The following is a 21,234-nucleotide window of genomic DNA, read 5'->3' on the forward strand; positions in this document are numbered from 1 at the left end:
ACTGAACTGAACTGATAAAAATCTAAATAAAGGAGATAAACTATCTTTAAACAGCTTATATAGTGGAAAAAGCATTGCTCTTGCAACCAGCAGATGAAGTTTTGAGTCTTGACTCTGCCATTTGGGCAAGTAACATGAATTGAGTCCTAATTTTCTTGTTTATAAGGAGGGGAGAAAACTTACACACACACACACATATAATATTGATTCATAACATATAATACGTAAAAGAGTTTTTAAAATTTGTTACTTTTTTCAAATCAGAGTTTTAAATTTATAAAAATTAGGAATTCAAGTAACATTTTAAAGGTTGAACTGTGTCATTACCCTTGAACTACTGATGAGTTTTTATTAGCAAAGTTATTTATAATTTCTTTTACCACCTGAAATGAGGAAGCTAGTTGTGCTGTGTTATCTCTACCTGAAGAGGTTGTGTGCTTGGGAGCTTGAAGAATAGCAGCAAAGCCAGTTGTTTAGTTATTATGAGTACAAAGTTTATTCTGAAAGGAAAAAAAGAACCTATGGGAGTACATAAAATAGTTTTTCATTCTGTGGAATCAGGAAAAATTGCCTTCGGATATGTCGTTTAAGCTCACACCCAGAGAAGCCAGCAAAGGGAGCTGAAAAGGCCGGAGTATCCAAATATGAAACACTCTGCTAATTCAGCACAGAGAGCTGCTTTTGATTTCCTCTTATAGCAGTGATAAACCTTGGAAACAGAAAGAAAGGAATATCCTGACTTTTAAATGGTTCAATGTGGGAATCAACCTGACTCTTAACCTACATTAACAGTACTGCCAAATACTGGATTAGTACTTTATTGTTCAGAAGAACTTCTAATTCTTGTCAACCATATTTGCTCAATAGGACATTGAGGCTCTGAGAATTTAAGTGACTTACACAAAACACACAGGTAAAGTATGGCTGAATTGGGAGTCAGTGTGGGCATTCTAACCCTAGTGTAGTGGTTAAGCACATCATACTAGTTGTTTCAAAATTATTTTTCTTTTAATTGCGCTACAGATAGACTCAAATGACATTGTAACGTAACATATTCTTTATAGGTTAAATACTTATTGTTTTTTAAATGCTTTATTTACAGACATGTTTCTTCTAGTGTTGCCTAAGCTTGTCTGAATTTTATGACAAAGCTATAAAAAGGCATTTACCTCGGCTTGGTATGTGTTATCAGGGAATCTTGCGTTTGGCTTGTTTTTTGGAAGGAAAGTACATTTAAAAGACTGAATTAAACAGGGACGTCTTGAGAGAATGTTTTGATTTGAACTCATATCTGCTGATCAGTTCTGTTTTAAATGAAAGATGTTTTCTCTTTGTCACAGATATTTGAATGGTGGTACTTTCATAAGCATGGCACATCTTTTATTGAGCAAGTTTCTGTAAGCCATTTGCGACCACTGATGGGAGGAACAGAAAGCAGCATTTCAGAGCCAGGTTCTCCTTCCAACAACAGAGAAAGCGAAACCAGCAGGCAGAATTTGTCAGGTGAAATGAAATGTTTTCAGAGCTGTATAGTTAAGATTGTGTTTGACAGTGGCAGATAGAAAACATTTAACAATAGAAATTTGTCTTTCCTTTAAATACAGGTTTAATGGCTGATATGGAGAGCAATGATCGTCAGAGACCTAGACTCCTTCTATTTTTTTTTTTTTTTTGACTCCTGTTTTATTAGCCTGCCATATCCTGTGCAGTTTTTCATTGTGTTCCAAGACAGTTGCTCTGGCTTCAGCCATCATGCCCACATTCTAGTCAGCAGGAAGGAGAATAGGTCAGGAGAAAGACACTTTCCCCACAGCAGTCAAGGATACTTCGCAGAAGCGTTACATACTATTTTGACTTACTTTCTACTGGTCAGATCTTTATCAAATGGTTAGAACTAGCTGTAAGGGGGGTTAGAAATTGTAATCATTTTCTCAATGTACATGTGCCCAGGTGAAAAGGGGATCTTATTACTGATAAAGGAGAGAACAGAGACAATTAGCCATCTCTGCCAAGAGAACAAAGTTAGGAAAAATATTTTTTCTTGTCAGTATATTTACAAAGACATCAAAATCTCTTGTCAATGTATGAATATTCTGTTGTCATACTTAAATTGTAGACCATTCTTCTATATGTATCTGGTAATTATACAATTAAGAAAGTAAAATCTTTGAAGCCAAATAGAAGTGACATTTTTGGATTATTTGTTCCTTTCATTTGGTATGAAAATCTCATGGACAGAGGAGCCTGGTAGGCTACAGTCTATGGGGTCTCAGAGAGTTGGACAAGACTGAGTGACTTCACTTTCACTTTCATTTGGTGTAGGTTATAATCATACAATAATAATACAAATGAGTTAATTCTGTAGAATGCCATAATGTCTCATTTGTTCAGTAAACTAAACTTGAAATTTATATTAGTTTAGTAGAAGAATACTACCTGAGTGAAATTGATGGCACTTTTTATGTGTGGTCAGGGAAGTTCTCTGAGAAAGAACCATTTAAACTGAGCCATAAAGCTTGAGTGGGAGTTGACCAGGATTAGTAGGGGTGGGGTTGACAGCCATTCAGGAAGTACGGGAAGGAATAATGGTAATTTTCTTTCCTCTTCTCCTTTCTCCCCTTTCATAAAATAATTATAGAACTCTTAAGAATAGGGCATATTGGATGTGAGGGCGATCTGGCTGCAACATCTGTCACCCCATTGATCGCCAGGGTTGATTCGGCTTATCTGGCTGGCTAGGCAGGTGTCCCCTTCCTTCCTAACCACTCCATGTGCATCCCTTCCAAAGCTGCGTGCTCAGTGGAGGAGTATGACCATTCCCAAGAGAGGAGGACCAGTCTTTGGTCAAGGGTATACGAGTAGCTGCACTCCCCTGCTAGAACCTCCAGACAAGCTCTCAAGAATAAGTCATGTTAAAATGAATATGACATAGATCTGTCATCAGGAAGCTCACAGTCCAGTTGTAAATAATTACAACAGTAATGCATTATACAGTCTTACACCCTATTGTGAGATTGAGTCAAAGTTCTCTGGTTCCACTTTCTCTCCCTAGGTATCTGCATCTTATTCTATAATATTGTTGTCCATAGACATATGTATTGGGAGAGCCAATTTTAAATTTCTGCCCTCAAGCTCTCTTTTATGTTCTAGACCCACATTTCTAACTCTGCTAGAAATCTTCACCTTTGATGGCCCTCAGCAATCCTAAGCTTACAGTCCAAAGTGAAGCTGCTGATTATCTTTTCAATAGATACTCTCCACAATCCTAAAATCTATTAATTTCCATAAGAGAAATCTTTGAGTTGTTTTAGATAATATCTCTTTTATTTCCCCTTCCTTCTCCAGACTATTGACCCTCATTATTTTCCCCTCAAAAATTACCTTGACTCTGCTCTGCCTTCTTTTAGTTCAGCATTCATTGCCCCATATCTGGGCCTTAGATATCTCTTTCCTGGATTATTGCTGTGCATCCTAACTAGTTTCCTTGCCTATGATACTTCTCCTTTTAGCACATTTTCTCCCTTTACTATAAGAAAGTGGTTCTCAAACTTTTTAGATCCAGGAATCTTTATACTCTTCAGAATTATTGAGTACCTCACAGAGCTTTTGTTTAAATATTGATTATATGCCCAGTATTTACCATATTAGAAATTGAAACAAATTTTAACAATATTTATCAATTGTTTTAAAAATAACAGAAACCCATTGCATGTTAACATATTTCTATGAACTGAACTGTGTCTCTCCCCCACCTCAAATTCATGTGTTGAAGCTCTAACCTCCAATATAACTATGCCCAAGCTATGGTATTTAGTTATGGCAGCCTGAGCTAAGACACATATCATGAAAAATAATTATATTTCCCTAAATAGGAAATTTTAATCAGAAGACTGTCATTGCTTTACATTCATTTAAATCTCTTTATTATCTAGTTTAATAAAGAAAAATAGCTTATTCTCATATCTGCTTCTGGCATTGCCTGTTGTGAAATGTTGTTCTGGTTGACATTTGTGAAGAAAATCTGTTCTCACACAGATGCGTAGTTGGAAAAGGGAAGAATAGTTTAATCTTTTCAGAAAGTTGTGGATATTCTTTTTTAATACAACAGCAAAATTTACTGAGAGATACTTTTTTTTTTTAGATACTTTCTTGAAGTTTAGTTGCAGTATGAAACTGACGCTATGCCAATTAACTCTTCATGTTCTGTTACATTAAAATCCCTTGGTGTCCCATTTTGAATGGGTCTTTCATTGTTCATTTAGAAAATACTCATTCACTGAGTTAGGCATGTCTTCCAAATATTGATACATTGTTAGTTTTTTAAAATGAGATTTATTAATATCACCACTAATTTCACAGAAAAGCCTTTAAGTATTGGGAAATTGTCAAGTTCATGGTAACTAATATAAGTTTTTCAAAATTCTAATTGTACTTGAAAGTTCAAATTCTATCATCAGCGGCAAGTACTGTTTTTTTCTTCCTTGAATTTGACAGATCTACTTTGTTCACCATTGAGAAAAATGTCTGCCAGGTATTTATCTGAATAATTATAAATTTGTCTCTTGGTGATTCTTTCAGATAAAAGTGATACACCATGGAAAAAAAAAGTTCAGCTCAAAAAACAATTGTTTATATTGAAGACAACTTTCATATTTGGTTGCCTGTTTACTAGATTAGGGGTGAGGAATCCAATGACTACTAGTTTAAAATACCCGCAGTTTTACAAACCATTGATTTTGTACCATCAGCCCAACTTTGCAGGACTGGCACTAGTGTGAGGCAGATGCTTGGGGTACAAAATTTAAGGATGCCCTCACTCTCAGGGTGGCTCAGACGGTAAAGCATCTACCTACAATGCAGGAGACCTGGGTTTAATCCCTGGGTTGGGAAGATCACAAAAAGTCAAACATGACTGAGCAACTTCACTCACTCAAAAAGTTAAAAAGGCAAATAATGCCTTCTCATTTATTATGGAACGTGTTGTTACTTTGCAGTTCCATGAATGGTAGTTTGACAACTACTGATCTAAACAAAGACCTGATATTTGTTATCTTTCTATTTATAAACATTTGATGGCTTCTTACTAAGAATAATATCTAAGCTTTTTATGTAGTTTCCCCCAGTCTGTTCTGTAGCCTAATTTACAGCTCTCCTCACCTTCTTAGGTGTTAGTTAGTCATCTCCAACTCTTTGCAACCCATGGACTATAGCCTGCCAGGCTTCTCTGTCCATGAAATTCTCCAGGCAAGACTACCGAAGTGGGTTGGCTTTCCATTCTCCAGGGGATCTTCCCAACCCAGGGACTGAACTCAGGTCTCCCACATCGCAGGCAGGTTTTTTACCATCTGAGCCATCAGGGAAGCCCTGTCACCTTCTACCGTGTACTTTAATCTTCCACCATGTACTCTAATTGAACTATGCTGTGTGGTTTTTTAATACTACTTCTGTTTAGAATGTTCTTCATCTGGCAACCTTCTACTCATTTTTTACAGTGGTTCAAGTTTAAAGGATTCAAGTTTAAAGCCTGGCGCACTGCAGTCCATGAGGTTGCAAGGAGTCAGACATGACTTAGTGACTAAGTTCAGTTCAGTCACTCAGTCATATCCGACTCTTTGTGACCCCATGGACTGCAGCACGCCAGGCTTCCCTGTCCATCACCAACTCCCGAAGCTTGCTCAGACTCATGTCCATCGAATGACTAAACAACAACAAAAACAACGTTTAAATGTCACCTCTCTAAAGTCTCCCCTTATTTCTCCAGAGCAAACTTAATCACTTCCTTTTTATTCTTAGAACAAAACATCTCTCTACCATAGCACTTTTCACACAGTTTAGGTGATAGTTTACATAACTGATTCTCATGCCACATGTAATTCAGTTAAACAAGTTAGTTCAGATTCTGTGGTAAGTTCTAGAAATACAAAAATGAGCAAAGTTTTAAAAGCTTGTATTTTAAAGGGAGCAACTGAAAACCAAACAGATAGTCACTTTGTAATATGGTAAGTTCTGTACTTCAATTGTGGACGAAAGGCTACAGAGGCAGAAATAAGGGAATAACTAGATTTGAATATATGCTGCGTGGCAGCAGGGATGATCCATGCCTTATTCATCTTTGTGTTATACGTGGCCAGCATTGTGCTTAGCATGTTGGCTGAATTAGTATTTAACTACATTAGGTGAAACTGTCTTAATTCCCCCCTTTTTCTCTTTGCTTTTTTTTTAGAATGTAAAGTGTGGAGAAATCCTCTAAATCTTTTCAGAGGAGCAGAATATAGGAGGTATTACATTTTGCTTTCAGTATAATTATGACAGTGGTTTTAGAGTAAAAGTATTATGGAAACATTTATTTTTACAGATACATCATAGCTCTTCTAGTTGGAGTTACAGATATATAATAAGGTAAAATGGTTAGCCCAGAGTTTAATTTTCTGCATCTTGAATATGTTTACTTTTATCATGAGAAACATTGCTTCAAGCCATGTTTGTGATATATAATAAGTGTACATTTGCTCCTTGGTTTATGACAGAAAGCCTTTTCAAAGAATTCATGAGGTTAAGAAAAATTATAAATGTCAGCATATTCCTGTGCATACGTGCTCAATTTAAAGTTTGACAGTTATTTGACAGTTTACTAGACAATATCAATCTGAATGTGAATATAAATTTCATTTGTGCAGCAGTACAGGGTATGCTATTTTTATATTGCATTTTATATTGCCATTTCCTAGCTATACTACTGTGTCCATTGCTCTTCTGGTTTTTACTCTAAATGAGAAAACTGTTGAAACTTATGAAAAAAGATAACTTTATTTGTTTGGAAAGGGGCTGTGTTTTACCTGGGGATAGCATGGGGTATGTTACTTAATTCACTGAACAAGAAATAGTTTTTTTCTACTGTATGTGGACATTGTACAAAATGACAGGGATACAAAATGATTAAGCAGTAATCCTTGTGCATAAGTACTTGATAGTGTAGGACAGTCACATCCTGGGAAGTCAAAGCTAGCCTTTTCTGATAGATGCAATTGCCCTATATTAAGGGATTCTGCAAGAAACAGGTCCTTGAACTTCTCACTGTTTATTAAAAAGCTTTTAGGCTGTTATTCTTGTTATCTTATAGTATCTACTTCATGAAAATCTTAAAGAGAAATTTCTTAGTATAAGGAACCCTTTTTTATAATTTTACTTGTTTATTTATTTTTGGCTGTGCTGGGTCTCTGTTGCTGTGCGGGCTTTTCTCTAGTTGTGGTGTGCTAGCTTCTCATTGTCATGGCTTCTCTTGTGGAACACAGGCTCTAGGTGCACAAGCTTCAGTAATTGTGGCACACGGGCTCAGTAGTTGTGGTTCCTGAGATCTAGAACAAAGGCTCAACTGTTGTGGTACACAGGGTTTGTTGCTCTGGGGCATGTGGGATCTTCCTGGATCAGGGATTGAACCCATGCCTGCATTGGCAGGCAGGTTCTTGACCAGCGAGCCACCCGGGAAGCCCAGGATAAGGAACTCTTAATGCTTCTGTTTGAATGATTAGTTTGTCTTAATGTGAAAGTCTAAAATGCATTGGTAATTATTGTGTGGTTCTGGGAAGCTTAGACTTGTATTATAGCCAACCTTTAGCAAGTTTATAAAACTCTTTGCTGTGGGCCATTTTATGGCCCAATCCTTGTTTTACTTTATTGAGTCTTTTAAAATTTGCTTCTAATTTAGGTTATTGATTTGTTGTTTTGTTGTGTAGTTGCTAGATTGTGTCTGATTTTTGTGACCCCATGGACTGTAGCCTGCCAGGCTCCTCTGTCCCTGAGATTTCCCAGGGAAGAATACGGGAGTGGGTTGCCATTTCCTTCTCCAGGGGATCTTCTTGACCCAGGGATTGAATCCACATCTCCTGCACTACAAGTGGATTCTTTACTGCTGAGCCACCAGGGAAGCCCTGAGTTATTGACACTATACATATATTTTTTAACTGCTTCAAATCATTTTGGGATTAATATAGAATGTTAAATTTTTTTTATGATTTTAGAATGTGTACCCAACTTTGCTAAGTGAACAAGGACTTGCTTTTTCTTTTTTCTTCATGATAGTTTCTTGCAAAATAGCTGAAAACTTTAAATAGCAAGACACCTTATTAAATAACTTAAAATCTTTGATCATGTATATATAATGTGCTTTTAAACTGCCTTTTCTGATTGCAAAATATATACCTGTTCACTGTAGAAAGTTGGAAAATAAAGAGATGTATAGAAAGAAGGTAAAAAAATCACGTTTTTCTCCCATGAAGAGATAACCACTATTAGTGTTTCCATCCAGACTCTCTTCTATATATGCATATATAGAAACAAAACTTGAACATCATAATATATGAAATTCACCATATGTGAATTTCCCACAGAATTACTTCAAAACATGAATTTTTTTTTTTTAAACATGAATTTTAACAGTTGTACTATATTTTATTGTAGAGGCACCATATATAACTTATCTACTGCTCCCCTCTCCAGATCACAGATTATAGTTCACTGTTAACATTTACTCTAGAAGGATATCTTTATATATAAATATTTATTCACATATATGATTATTTTCTTAGAGTTGATTTGTAGCACTACGGTTACTGAATCAAAAAGTGTGAACAGTTTTTTTCTTCCCTTTGAATTTTTTCTTCTTTTAATGTTGAAAAATTTCAAAAATAAACAAAAGTAGAGTGGTAAAATGGAATTCCATTTGCCCATTCTCTAAGTAGGTGTGAATGTTTTTAAGCCTCTTTTTAAAATAATTAATTAACTAATTTTGGTTATGCTGAGTCTTCATAGCTGCGTCCAGGCTGTTCTCTAATTGTGGCAAGTAGGGGCTGCTCTTCCTTGCAGTGCACAGGCTGTTCATTGCCGTAGCTTCTCTTGTTCTGGAGCATAGGCTCTAGGCATGCGGGCTTCAGTAGTTGTGGCACTAAGACTCTTGATACTATATAATTGATTACTGGGAAGAGAAATGTAAATACCAATTTACAACAGGAATATGTGTGAATTGATATCCCACCTCAGTCTTGATGACATATATTTGCCAATTTTATAGGTGAAAAGTAAAAATTAGTTATTTTAATTTATTAGCCAGCTTGTTATCTGCTATTAATTCCTGACGGTTTTAGGGTGTTTTCTTCTAGCTTCTTTATAGTTTTACTTTTCATATTTAATTCTAATTCACTGAGAATTTAAGTACAGTTAATGAGGTATATGTTGCAATCAAATTGTTTTATCCCTTTAGATTCAATTTGAAGCACTGTTTGTTGAATAATCTAGCCTTTTCTCTTTTGGTTTTAGATGTTTTATTATTGTACTGTAGGTAGTTTATGTAGGTTATCTCTTTTGTTTTATTGATTACAATAAGCCTTTGAAATGTCCTTAAATAAAATGTAGTAGTAAATTTTGAGTTTTAAGTAGTGTCTATTGTAACTGACTGATGCTCTCTCACGTTCAATTTACATATTTTCTTGTGTTTTGGTAAAGATACACTTGGGTGACTGGTAAAGAGCCACTTACATACTATGATATGAATTTGTCAGCTCAGGACCATCAGACCTTTTTCACCTGTGACACAGACTTTTTACGTCCTTCAGACACAGGTATGTGTCATATCTGTTCTTGGGGTAAATAGTAGTCATTACAATTATTTTCGAAGTTTTTTAGTGTAATTTATTATACAGAGTTATTTGGCTTGGAGTTGTTTGTATCATTGATAAGAAACCCAGAATAAATTGATTCTAATCAATTAAATCATTTAATCATTAGTATTAAATCATAATACTAATTATGACTGTAAATTAGGTTATTATTATACTCTTTTGTCTTACACAGAATTTAAATTATTTTATACAAATTAATTTAGTTGCTTTTTTTACAACTTAAAAAACCTTTTAGATCAAATCCAACAATTGCTTATGCAGAGAATAGTGTACCCAGTTTTGCTTGGGGAAATTAACACCTGAAATCATACATTTAAAAAAAAAAAGAGTAAGGCAGAGTTAAACATTGGGGCACAGCATATGGAGAAAAATTGGGTGTATTTTATTCCAGCCGTAATTCAGAGAAACATGTAAAGTTGTGGAAGATCATAGAAATGTCTGAGTTTAGTTCTCTCTAATCTTTTCTGTAGAAGTGAGTATGGAGACTCTTAAATATTTGGCTTAAGGTTGTTGTTTTGTTGCTGAATCATGTCGGACTGATTGACAGGGATCTTTATCACAACTATTTTGAATGCCCTTTTCCACCTTTTCTATGCTTCTACTTTTATCCTTCAAAATTAAAAGTCTTATTCTCTGGGAAGCCTTCTCTGATCTTCTCTGCAGTTCAACAGTACTTAGTCCAAACCTCAGTAAAATAATTTTAGTTAGTTTATTCAACTGTGAACACTTATTTGTTAATATTATGATGTTGCTTAAATGTTTGTCCTCCCTAATAATGTGTGAAACTTTGGGTATAAGGGACTATACTTGTCATCTTTGAATCCTTATCATCTAACACACTGCCTGGTATACTGTAAATATTAATATTTACTCTTTGATGGAAATATAAATGATTGAATAGCTTTGATTTTGCAGATGTCTTAAGCAGTTTCATTAATAATAGCTAACTCTTGTATAACACTTATTATATATGAAGCACCGTTCTAAGCAATTTATATAAAGATACTAATTTAATCTTCCCAATCACTTTATATTGTTCAGTCGTGTCCGACTCTTTGTGACCCTACAGACTGCACCATGCCAGGCTTCCCTGTCCTTTACTATCTTCTGGAGTTTGTTCAAACTATGTCCATTGAGTCAGTGATGCTGTCCAACCATTTTATCCTTTGTTGCCCCCTTCTCTTCTTGCCCGGGATCTTTCCCAGCTTCAGGGGCTTTTCCAGTGAGTTGACACTTTCACACTCCAGAATGTCTGGCTCTAGGTGAGTGACCACACCATCGTGGTTATCTGGGTCATTAAGATCTTGCCACCTCTTCTTTATCTCTTCTGCTTTTTGTTGTGCTTATCTTTGCATGAAATGTTCCCTTGCTATCTCCAATTTCCATGAAGAGATTTCTAGTCTTTCCCATCCTATTGTTTTCCTCTATTTCTTTGCGTTGTTCACTTAAGGCTTTCTCATCTCTCTTTGCTATCCTCTGGAACTCTGCATTCAGTTGGATATATCTTTCCTTTTCTCTTTTCCACTTTTCCACTTCCTTTTTTCTTTTCTCTTTCCACTTCTCTTCTTTTTCTTGGCTGTTTGTAAGGCCCCATATTTGTAAGGCCTCATCAGACAACCACTTTGCCTTTTTGCATTTCTTTTTCTTGGGGTTGGTTTTGGTCACCATGTCCGGTACAGTGTTATGAACCTCTGTCCGTAGTTCTTCAGGTATTATTGTCTACCAGATCTAATCCCTTGACTCTATTTGTCACTTTCACTGGGGCTTCCCCTCTGGCTCAGAGGTAAAGTATCCATCTGCAATGCAGTAGACACAAGAGACCCGGGTTCGACACCAGGATTGGGAAGATCCAGGTGGGGAAGGAAATGGCAATCCAGTCCAGTATTCTTGCCTGGAAGATCCCAAGGACAGAGGAGCCTGGAAGGTTACAGTCCATGAGGTAGCAAAGAGTCAGACATGACTGAGTATTGTGTCTAATCATAACCTGAATGGTTATGTGGTTTCCCTATTTTCTTCAATTGAAGCCTGAATTTTTCAGTAAGGAGCTGATGATCTGAGCCACAGTTAGCTCCAGGTCTTGTTTTTGCTGACTGTATAGAGCTGTTTCATCATTGGTTGCAAAGAATATAATCAGTCTGATTTCGGTACTGACCATCTGATGATGTCCATGTGTAGAGTCGTCTTTTGTGTTGTTGAAAGACTGTTTGCTATGACCAGTGCATTCTCTTGACAAAACCCTGTTAGCCTTTGCTCTGCTTCATTTTATACTCAAGACCACACTTGCCAGTTACTCCAGATATCTCTTGACTTTCTACTTTTGTATTCCAATCCCATATAATGAAAAGGACATTTTTTTTTTTTTTTTTTTTTGGTGTTGGTTCTAGAAGGTCTTCATAGAACCCGTCAATTTCAGCTTCTTCATCTTTAGTGGTTAAGGCATAGACTTGGATTACTGTGATGTGGAGTGGTTTGCCTTGGAAATGAACCAAGATCATTCTGTCATTTTTGAGATTGCACCCAAATATAGCATTTCGGACTCATTGATTATGACGCCTACTCCATTTTTTCTAAGGGGTTCTTGCCCACAGTAGTAGATATAATGGTCATCTGAATTAAATTTTCTCATTCTTGTCCATTTTAGTTCACTGATTTCTAAGATGTTGATGTTCACTTTGCCATTACCTTCTTGACCATGTCTCATTTACCTTGATTCATGAACCTAATCTGCCAGGCTCCTATGCGATTTTGTTCTTTACAGAATCAGACTTTACTTTCACCACTAGACACATCCACAGCTGAGCGTCATTTCCACTTTGGCCCAGTCTCTTCTTTCTTTCTGGAGCTGTTATTCTGCTCTTCACCAGTAGCATATTGGACACCTGTCCACCTGGGGGGCTCATCTTCTGGTGTCATATCTTTTTGCTTTTTCATGATGTTCATGGGATTCTCAACACAAGAATGCTGAAGTAGTTTGCCATTCCCTTCTCCAGTGGACCATATTTTGTCAGAACTCTTCACCATGACCTGTCTATCTTGGGTGGCCCTGCATGGCATGGGTCATAGCTTCATTGAGTTATACAAGGCTGTGATCCACATGATCATTTTGGTTAGCTTTCTGTGATTGTGGTTTTTATTTTGGAGACTATGGGATTCTAGTTCTTGTTTCTTCTGTCTGCCCTCTGATGGCTGAAGATAAGAGGCTTGTGCAAGCTTCCTGATGGGAGGGACTAGCTGTGGGGAAACTCGATCTTTCTCTAGTGGGCAGGGCCATACTCAGTAAATCTTTAATCCAATTTTCTGCTGGTGGGAACCTGGCAGGCTACAGTCCATGAGGTAGTAAAGAGTCAGACATGACTGAGCAGTGTATAATCATAAGGGATTTGATTTAGATCATACCTGAATGGCCTAGTGGTTTTCCCTATTTTTTCCAATTTAAGCCTGAATTTTGCAATAAGGAGCTGCTCCCTCCCTGTTAGTTGTTTGGCCTGAGGCAACCAAATCCTGGAGTCTACAGGCTCTATGGTAGGGCTACTCAGTTCAGTTAAGTTTAGTCACTCATTCGTGTATGACTCTTTGCGACCCCATGGACTGCAGCATGCCAGGCCTCCCTGTCTGTCACCAACTCCCAGAGTTTACTCAAGCTCATGTCCATTGAGTCGGTGATGCCATCCAGCCATCTCATCCTCTGTTGTCCCCTTCTCCTCCTGCCTTCAATCTTTCCCAGCCCTAGTGTCTTTTCAAATGAGTCAGTTCTTTGCATCAGGTGGCCAAAGTATTGGAGTTTCAGCTTCAACATAAGACCTTCCAATGAATATTCAGGACTGATTTCCTTTAGGATGAACTGGTTGGATCTCCTTGCAGTCCAAGGGACTCTCAAGAGTCTTCTGCAACACCACAGTTCAAAAGCATCAATTCTTTGGCACTCAGCTTTCTTTATAGTCAAACTCTCACATCCATACATAACTACTGGAAAAACCATAGCCTTGACTAGATGGACCTTTGTCAGCAAAGTAATGTCTCTGCATTTTAATATGCTGTCTAGGTTGGTCATAACTTTTCTTCCAAGGAGTAAGCGTCTTTTAATTTCTTGGCTGCAGTCACCATCTGCAGTGATTTTGGAGACCAAAAAAATAAAGTCTGACACTGTTCCCATTGTTTCCCCATCTATTTGCCATGAAGTGATGGGACCAGATGCCATGATCTTAGTTTTCTGAATGTTGAGCTTTAAGCCAACTTTTTCACTTTCCTCTTTCACTTTCATCAAGAGGCTCTTCAGTTCTTCTTCACTTTCTGCCATAAGGGTGGTGTCATCTGCATATCTGAGCTTATTGATATTTCTCCTGGCAATCTTGATTCCACCTTGTGCTTCATCCAGCCCAGCATTTTTCATGATGTACTCTGCATGTAAGTTAAATAAGCAGGGTGACAGTATACAGTCTTGACATACTCCTTTTCCTATTTGGATCCAGTCTGTTGTTCCATGTCTCGTTCTAACTGTTGCTTCCTGACTTAAGTACAGATTTCTCAAGAGGCAGGTCAGGTGGTCTGGTATTCCCATCTCTTTCAGAATTTCCCACAGTTTATTGTGATCCACACAGTCAAAGGCTTTGGCATTGTCAGTAAAGCAGAAATAGATGTTTTTCTGGAACTCTCTTGCTTTTTCGATGATCCAGCAGATGTTGGCAATTTGATCTCTGGTTCCTCTGCCTTTTCTAAAACCAGCTTGAACAACTGGAAGTTCACGATTCACATATCTCTGAAGCATGTCTTGGAGAATTTTGAGCATTACGTTACTGGTGTGTGAGATGAGTGCAATTGTGTGGTAGTTTGAGCATTCTTTGGCATTGCCTTTCTTTGGGATTGGAATGAAAACTGACCTTTTCCAGTCCCGTGGCCACTGCTGAGTTTTCCAAATTTGCTGGCATATTGAGTGCAGCACTTTCACAGCATCATCTTTTAGGATTTGAAAGAGCTCAACTGGAATTCCCTCACCTCCACTAGTTTTGTTCGTAGTGATGCTTCCTAATGCCCACTTGACTTCGCATGGCAGGATATCTGGCTCTAGGTGAGTGATCACACCATCGTGATTATCTGGGTCGTGAAGATCTTTTTTGTATAGTTCTCTGTATTCTTGCCACCCCTTCTTAATATCTCTTGCTTCTGTTAGGTCCATACCATTTCTGTCCTTTTTGTGCCCATTTTCACATGAAAAGTTCCCTAGGTATCTCTAATTTTCTTGAAGAGATCTCTAGTCTTTCGCATTCTATTGTTTTCCTCTATTTCTTTGCATTGATCACTGAGGAAGGCTTTCTTATCTCTCCTTGCTGTTCTTTGGAACTCTGAATTCAAGTGGGCATATCTTTCTATTTCTGCTTTGCTTTTCGCTTCTGTTCTTTTCACAGTTGTTTGTAAGACCTCCTCAGACAGCCATTTTGCTTTTTTGCATTTCTTTTTCTTGGAGATGGTCTTGATCTCTGTCTCCTGTACAATGTCATGAACCTCCGTCCATAGTTCATCAGGCACTCTTTCTATCAGATCTAGTCCCTTAAATCTATTGGTCACTTCCATTGTATAATAATAAGGGATTTGATTTAGGTCATACCTGAATGGTCTAGTGGTTTTCCCTACTTTCTTCAAAAGTAGGGCTACTGGCAACCTTCAAAAAGGACTTATGCCAACACACCCCTCCCAGGGCTACTGCTGCCTGTTCCCCATCCCCTCAGTAGACCACTTCTGACCTATGCCTCTGCAGGAGACTCTCAAATTCTGACAGGCAGGTTTGCCTCAGTTTTGTGAGGTCACTGCTCCTTTCCCCTGGGTTATGGTGTGCACAAGATTTTGTTTGTGCCCTCCAAGAGTCTCTGTTTCCCCCAGTCCTGAACAGTTTTGTGTAATTTTTTGTTAAAAATGTAAGTTTCTTTTGACCATATAGTTCTAAATGGAATCTTATACTTTATATTTTTGTCAAATCCTTAGAGCTACATATTTGGCTCTTCCAGCTCTGACATACTTTCTGACAGAGAAGTCTGACTTCATTTTTTTTTTTTACTTCATTTTTTAATTTCAAATAGCCATGTTAGCATTCATCCCTATGACAGCCACCTCTCTTCTGAATTCAGATTCTAAGATGAAAAGATAGGTAAGTCTTAGAGCCTTGTCTTGAGCTTATCACTTGGGCAAAACAAGATTCCAGTGCCTTTATTGTCCCTTACTAATGCTTTCTTTTGGAGAAGGAAATGGCAACCCACTCCAGTACTCTTGCCTGGAAAATCCCATGGATGGAGAAGCCTGGTAGGCTACAGTCCATGGGGTCGCAAAGAGTCGGACACGACTGAGCGATTTCACTTTCACTCACAGTGTGAGAAGGAAATGGCAACCCACTCCAGTACTCTTGCCTGGAAAATCCCATGGATGGAGGAGCCTGGTAGTCTGCAGTCCATGGGGTCGCTAAGAGTCAGACACAACTGAGGCACTTCACTTTCACTTTTCACTTTCATGCACTGGAGAAGGAAATGGCAACCCACTCCAGCGTTCTTGCCTGGAGAATCCCAGGGACGGGGAAGCTTGGTGGGCTGCCGTCTATGGGGTTGCACAGAGTCAAACACGACTGAAGCGACTTAGCAGCAGCAGCAGCAAAGCTTTCTTTGCCTTACTATGCAAGAACCTTCCCTTAGGAACAGTGCATGCTTGATAGTAAGGGGAGAAAGGGTGCTGATAAATGGAACTGGCAAAAATTATTATTCCCTCCCCACTCTACAATATACTTGAATTCAGAACTTCCAGCAGCCAGACTACTCTATTTCTGCATTGGCAGGTGGGTTCTTTACCAGCTGAGCCATGAGGGTCAAAGAAAGTGAAAGTGAAGTCGTTCAGTCGTGTCCGACTCTTTGCGACCCCATGGACACCAGGCTCCTCCGTCCATGGGATTTTCTAGGCAAGAGCACTGGAGTGGGTTGCCACCATGAGGGTAGCCCCTTGTATTTCTAGTACTGAGCTTCCCTGTTAAATAAGAGAATGGCACAAATCTCTACTATAGGTTTCTTGATTAAAAACGGTTGCTCCGAAAGCCAGACTTTAACTTGTTCCTGAGGCACCTGGACATTTTTACAATCTAGGGCAATGCACCTTGGAAAGATTCAAGATGGGTGAAAAGTAAGCTTTTCTTTTATGAAGTAGGAATAGGTATATCTTTAAGGGAGCAGGGTGAGGCAAGGAGCCTGTGTTGGGTAGGAAAGAGAAACCAGTGCAACAGATAGGCTAATCAGAGAAACATTCTTCAATTAGATCAGACACAGGAAAGAGTCATATAAAGTTGAAGCTTTAGAGGTTGATTCTCTTAAAATTATGTGTCCCATTTTGGTCATTACAAAGTTTTGTGTAGTACTTCTAGAGGTATGCAAAATCCCAGTTTCAGACTGAACTGGACTTTATCCATGAATGATAATCTAGAAATGGACTATTGGTTCCACATTGATCTTTACAGATACTCATATAAATGTAAGATTTATGTCTATAGTTTTATATTAAAAAAAAGAAAAATGTGTCTATATGTGTGATATGACAAATTTCTCTTAACTGTTGTCATTAGTAATTACTAAATTAGTAGATTTTTGTTCTTACTCTATTGATTTATTTATTTAGGATAGTGAACAGACATAATCAAAAGATTATTTAACATTAAACTCCAGACTTACAATTTAAGTTGGAAAATATGGACCCACGTTTCCACTTGGCAGTAATCAGTTAGACCTGAACTGTGATTCTGTCTTTTAGACAGTCAGTGCATGTGCTTTTAGTTCTGCAAGGTCTCAAGGCATTTATATTTCTGACCTCTGGTCTTAGATTGAATGGTAGTTAGTTCCTTCTGCTTGTTAATGTATTAGAATAGCATTTAACTTGAAAAATAGATAAATTTGATTGAATTGTTAACTGCTTGTGTTATTTCTTAAGCAAATCATGAATTCTTACAGAGAACTTTTGAAGAGTATAATAAATCAGCAGTTAAATACTCAATCAACCGTTGAATACTAAATGATTTCTAAACCTTGTTTTAGAGGGAAGTAAACATTTTCCTTCCTCTACTTTATTTCCCATTTCCTCTTTAGCTTAGAAGTGCATTGGTTATGAGGGATAATAAGGCTGGATAGAGCATTTGAAAACATATGAATAACAAAAAATGCTTAATGGTAGATTAGATGACTTTACTAGAAATAGAAGAAATACAAATGAAAGTGAGATAGTTTTCATGTATTAAATTAGCAAAGATTGACACTACTCAGTGTTGTTAAGAAAGTGGGGAAATAGTCACTCTCCTGCACTGCCTGAAAAAATGTGAATTGATACAATCTCATTGAGAGGAATTTGGGAATATATATCCAGAGTCTTTTAAAAGATGCATACGTTTTTAACCATCCACTTCTAAAAATGAAATATTTGGCCAGGTATACAAAGATAGATGTTAAAAGATGGTTATCATAGTATTTTTATATTAGCAAAAAATTAATTATCCATCAAAAGAGAACTGGTTAAATAAATTACTATGTATACTTAATATGCTAGAGTACCAGGTAACCATTTAAATTGTTACCAAAATTCGGTGTCAGAATTGGAGCTGAAAATATCATTAACTTATGGAAGAGAGCCTCATCATCAAAAATGGGCAAGTTAAGTATTATATTTGATTTTTAGGTAATATTTTAATGTTTAAGCAAAATGCTATTCTTTACCTGGTTATTATCATATGGGTGCTGACTTGCATCAATTTGTCAAGTTCAGGAAGCATTAGCTGTCAGCTAGCTAGTGACATGTTTGATATGAGAGATGTATTTTTGTTACACAAGTAGAATATATTGTCTCCTTTTCTAAGCCAAGACTAATATTTTGTTTCCAAAGGAAAACTCAAACGTTTTCCACATTATTCTTTCTGGACAGTTGTAGGTTTCCTTCCAAAAGCAACAGTCATAGATTCTCTATTTTTGTTATCAAACTTGAAATAGGCCAGATAGTTTCATGGATCTTCTTTGTTTATTTATTTAATTTTAAAGAAACTTTGCTTAATGTGAAATGTTCGATTAGGTATAGTAAATGATAACAAAACTAATATTGTTATTTCAGAGAGATCCTAATTCAGGCTTTTCTTGACTCTTAGTAGAGACTCATATTTTTCATAAATGTACTATATCCTAAATTAATTCCTTTCCCCCCTTTAATATAAAATACAAATTCAAGCATTCTTTGTGGACTGAATCTCTGATTAGATAAAAACTTTGATTTCTAAGGTTTTCGTGTATTTTTAACAGTTCCATAGAACCTTTCCAAGAGGATAAAAGAACAAGAATATTTCATTAATTAAAATCTGATGTCAATTTTAATATATATTTAGATATATAACTTCATGTATAATAATGATATAGTTAACTTGATTGAGTATCAACTATGTTATTCATATAAATCAGAGAAATAATATTTTAATTTCTATTGTATATGAAGCTTCCAAATTTAGTGTAAACTTTTCATAAGGTTAATGTGAGCCATCACCCCAGTTTGTTGTTTATGTTTAAGAACATGTTATTTAAATCTTTGTTTGTTCTTCTAAATCATTCTTTGTATGTTTTGCATAAGATAATTTATGTTTGCCATCTCATCTACTTTTTGAAATGTTTTTCCCACAGTTATGCAGAAGGCATGGAGAGAAAGGAATCCTCCAGCTCGAATCAAAGCAGCCTATCAAGCTTTAGAATTAAACAACGAGTAAGTGTGAACTATAATATATGGAAAAGAAGTTTGTTTTGAAGGAAACCCAGGCAAATGATTTTGTTTCCTTTTTGCTGTCCCTAAGACATTTGGAGTCATTAGTAGTCACCTTTCTCTTTTTGCATACTAGGGACAAAATTTGTAATGTTCATTGACATTTGTTTTTTGCTTCTGAAATTGTAAACTTATCTTCTATGCTTTTGAATAGAAATTATGTGGAAATATTTTTCAAAAGGGAGAGTACTGATCTAATTGATGATAATACTTGATAGTTAGAGTACTAAAACACTATGCCACCCATTTTAATTTTGTTTTTCATTTATGTCATTCACTGAAAGCATTCATTCAGTCCTGAGACCTGTAGTTGCTAGTAGGATTGGAGGATTGGGAAGGGAATTCAAAATAAGAAAAACATGGCTCTAACCTTATTATTTTTAATGTTAGCAGCATATTTTTTTTAAAAGTTCCTTTTATCAACTTTATATTTTAAAAAGTATAAGTGAACTTAATATTTAAATAATACAGATCAATAAATATTGATCTAATATTAAATAAATGCCAAGAGTAAAAAATGGGCCTAGTTGGGATTAATCAAGGAATGCCTCCTGAATAATATGAATTTAGCATTGTCCCCATACTCCTCCTTTCTCCCCTACCACAGATATATTAATCCTTATTAAGAAGACTTACCCAAGGTAGAACAAAAATGGCAGTGTAGGGAACTCAACAAGCAGTGAACCAAGTTTATTGAGACTCTGAAAACTAATCAAAAGTTTATTGCAACCTGGAGAATGCTTAATCAATTTTAAGAAATAACTGAATTTCTTTAAGAGAGCTTTATTTATTTATTTATTTATTTTTTGTGTTTTAACTTACACTAACCCCATCCTCCACCCGCTAGCTCAGTGGTAGCGTTGAAGACAACTGTCACACTTCTGGGTATAATTCCGTCTATCAAAGGATGCAGACTGGATCATATTCTCAAAGAACTGTGGTTTGATGGTCTGACTGGTCTGATGAACCCATCAAGGACCAGCTCTAAGGGCTTGATTTTTTTACTTTGGTTAATCTGAAACTCTCCCAGCACTGACACAGCTATCCTGGGGGAGGGGATACAGTTAGTGGGGTGCGTGGGCTGGCATTTGTTGAAAATATTTAAAGGCAAATGTACTAGGCCCTGCTGCAAGGAGCAAGGGGTAACAACAGACAAGCAATAGACAAACTAGAAAGCTTGGGAGGAAAGGCTGAGGATTGAGAAACTGGGAAATAGAGGTTTTTAAAAGCTTCCACATATTCCTAGGAATCTTAGCAGCTATACACATGCCCAAGTGTGGGCACTTGCTCAGAAAAGACTTAAGGCCTTAAGTTTTCACATCTGTCTAACTTTCAGGTTCTGCACAAACAGAAAGTGAAAGCTAAGGCAGAGTTGTAAACTGCCTGACTGAATGTTGAAGGTATGCCCCCATACACACACAGAACCCATCTACAAAGACTTGTTTTTTGTTTTGTTTTTGATTTCAGGGGTTTAGGGCAATCTCTATCAAGTCACTAACTAACCATTATGCTAAAAGAGCAGAGACTTCACTAGTCACTCATGATAGAGAATATAAACTACAAAATCAGTTCAGAAGTTATTAAACAAATGACTATAAACAGCAACAACAATCCCTGGGGAGGAGAGGAAATCTGATTTCTAGAGTTGCTAGATTATAATATTTTAAATTTCCAGTTTTCAACAAAAAAATTATAAGACATACAAAGCAGCAAAATATGCCTTTCACAGAGACAAGAAGGAAATGAATAGAAA

At 36.8% G+C, this 21,234-nt stretch overlaps 1 protein-coding gene across 8 annotated transcripts in view; it reads left to right on the plus strand.

The window, feature by feature from the left end:
* The window catches only part of ST7L (suppression of tumorigenicity 7 like), a 92,204-nt gene that overhangs the window by 3,778 nt on the left and 67,192 nt on the right, over window positions 1–21,234 (plus strand). For all 8 annotated transcript variants that reach the window (XM_043460319.1, XM_043460313.1, XM_043460315.1 and 5 more), the window contains 4 exons: window positions 1,341–1,503; window positions 6,224–6,278; window positions 9,499–9,614; window positions 19,346–19,424. In XM_043460319.1, the coding sequence (XP_043316254.1) occupies window positions 1,341–1,503; window positions 6,224–6,278; window positions 9,499–9,614; window positions 19,346–19,424 (413 nt within the window). The remainder of the gene's footprint in view (window positions 1–1,340; window positions 1,504–6,223; window positions 6,279–9,498; window positions 9,615–19,345; window positions 19,425–21,234) is intronic.

Source organism: Cervus canadensis, chromosome 2 (assembly GCF_019320065.1).
Source record: "Cervus canadensis isolate Bull #8, Minnesota chromosome 2, ASM1932006v1, whole genome shotgun sequence".
Classification (NCBI taxonomy): Eukaryota; Metazoa; Chordata; class Mammalia; order Artiodactyla; family Cervidae; genus Cervus; species Cervus canadensis.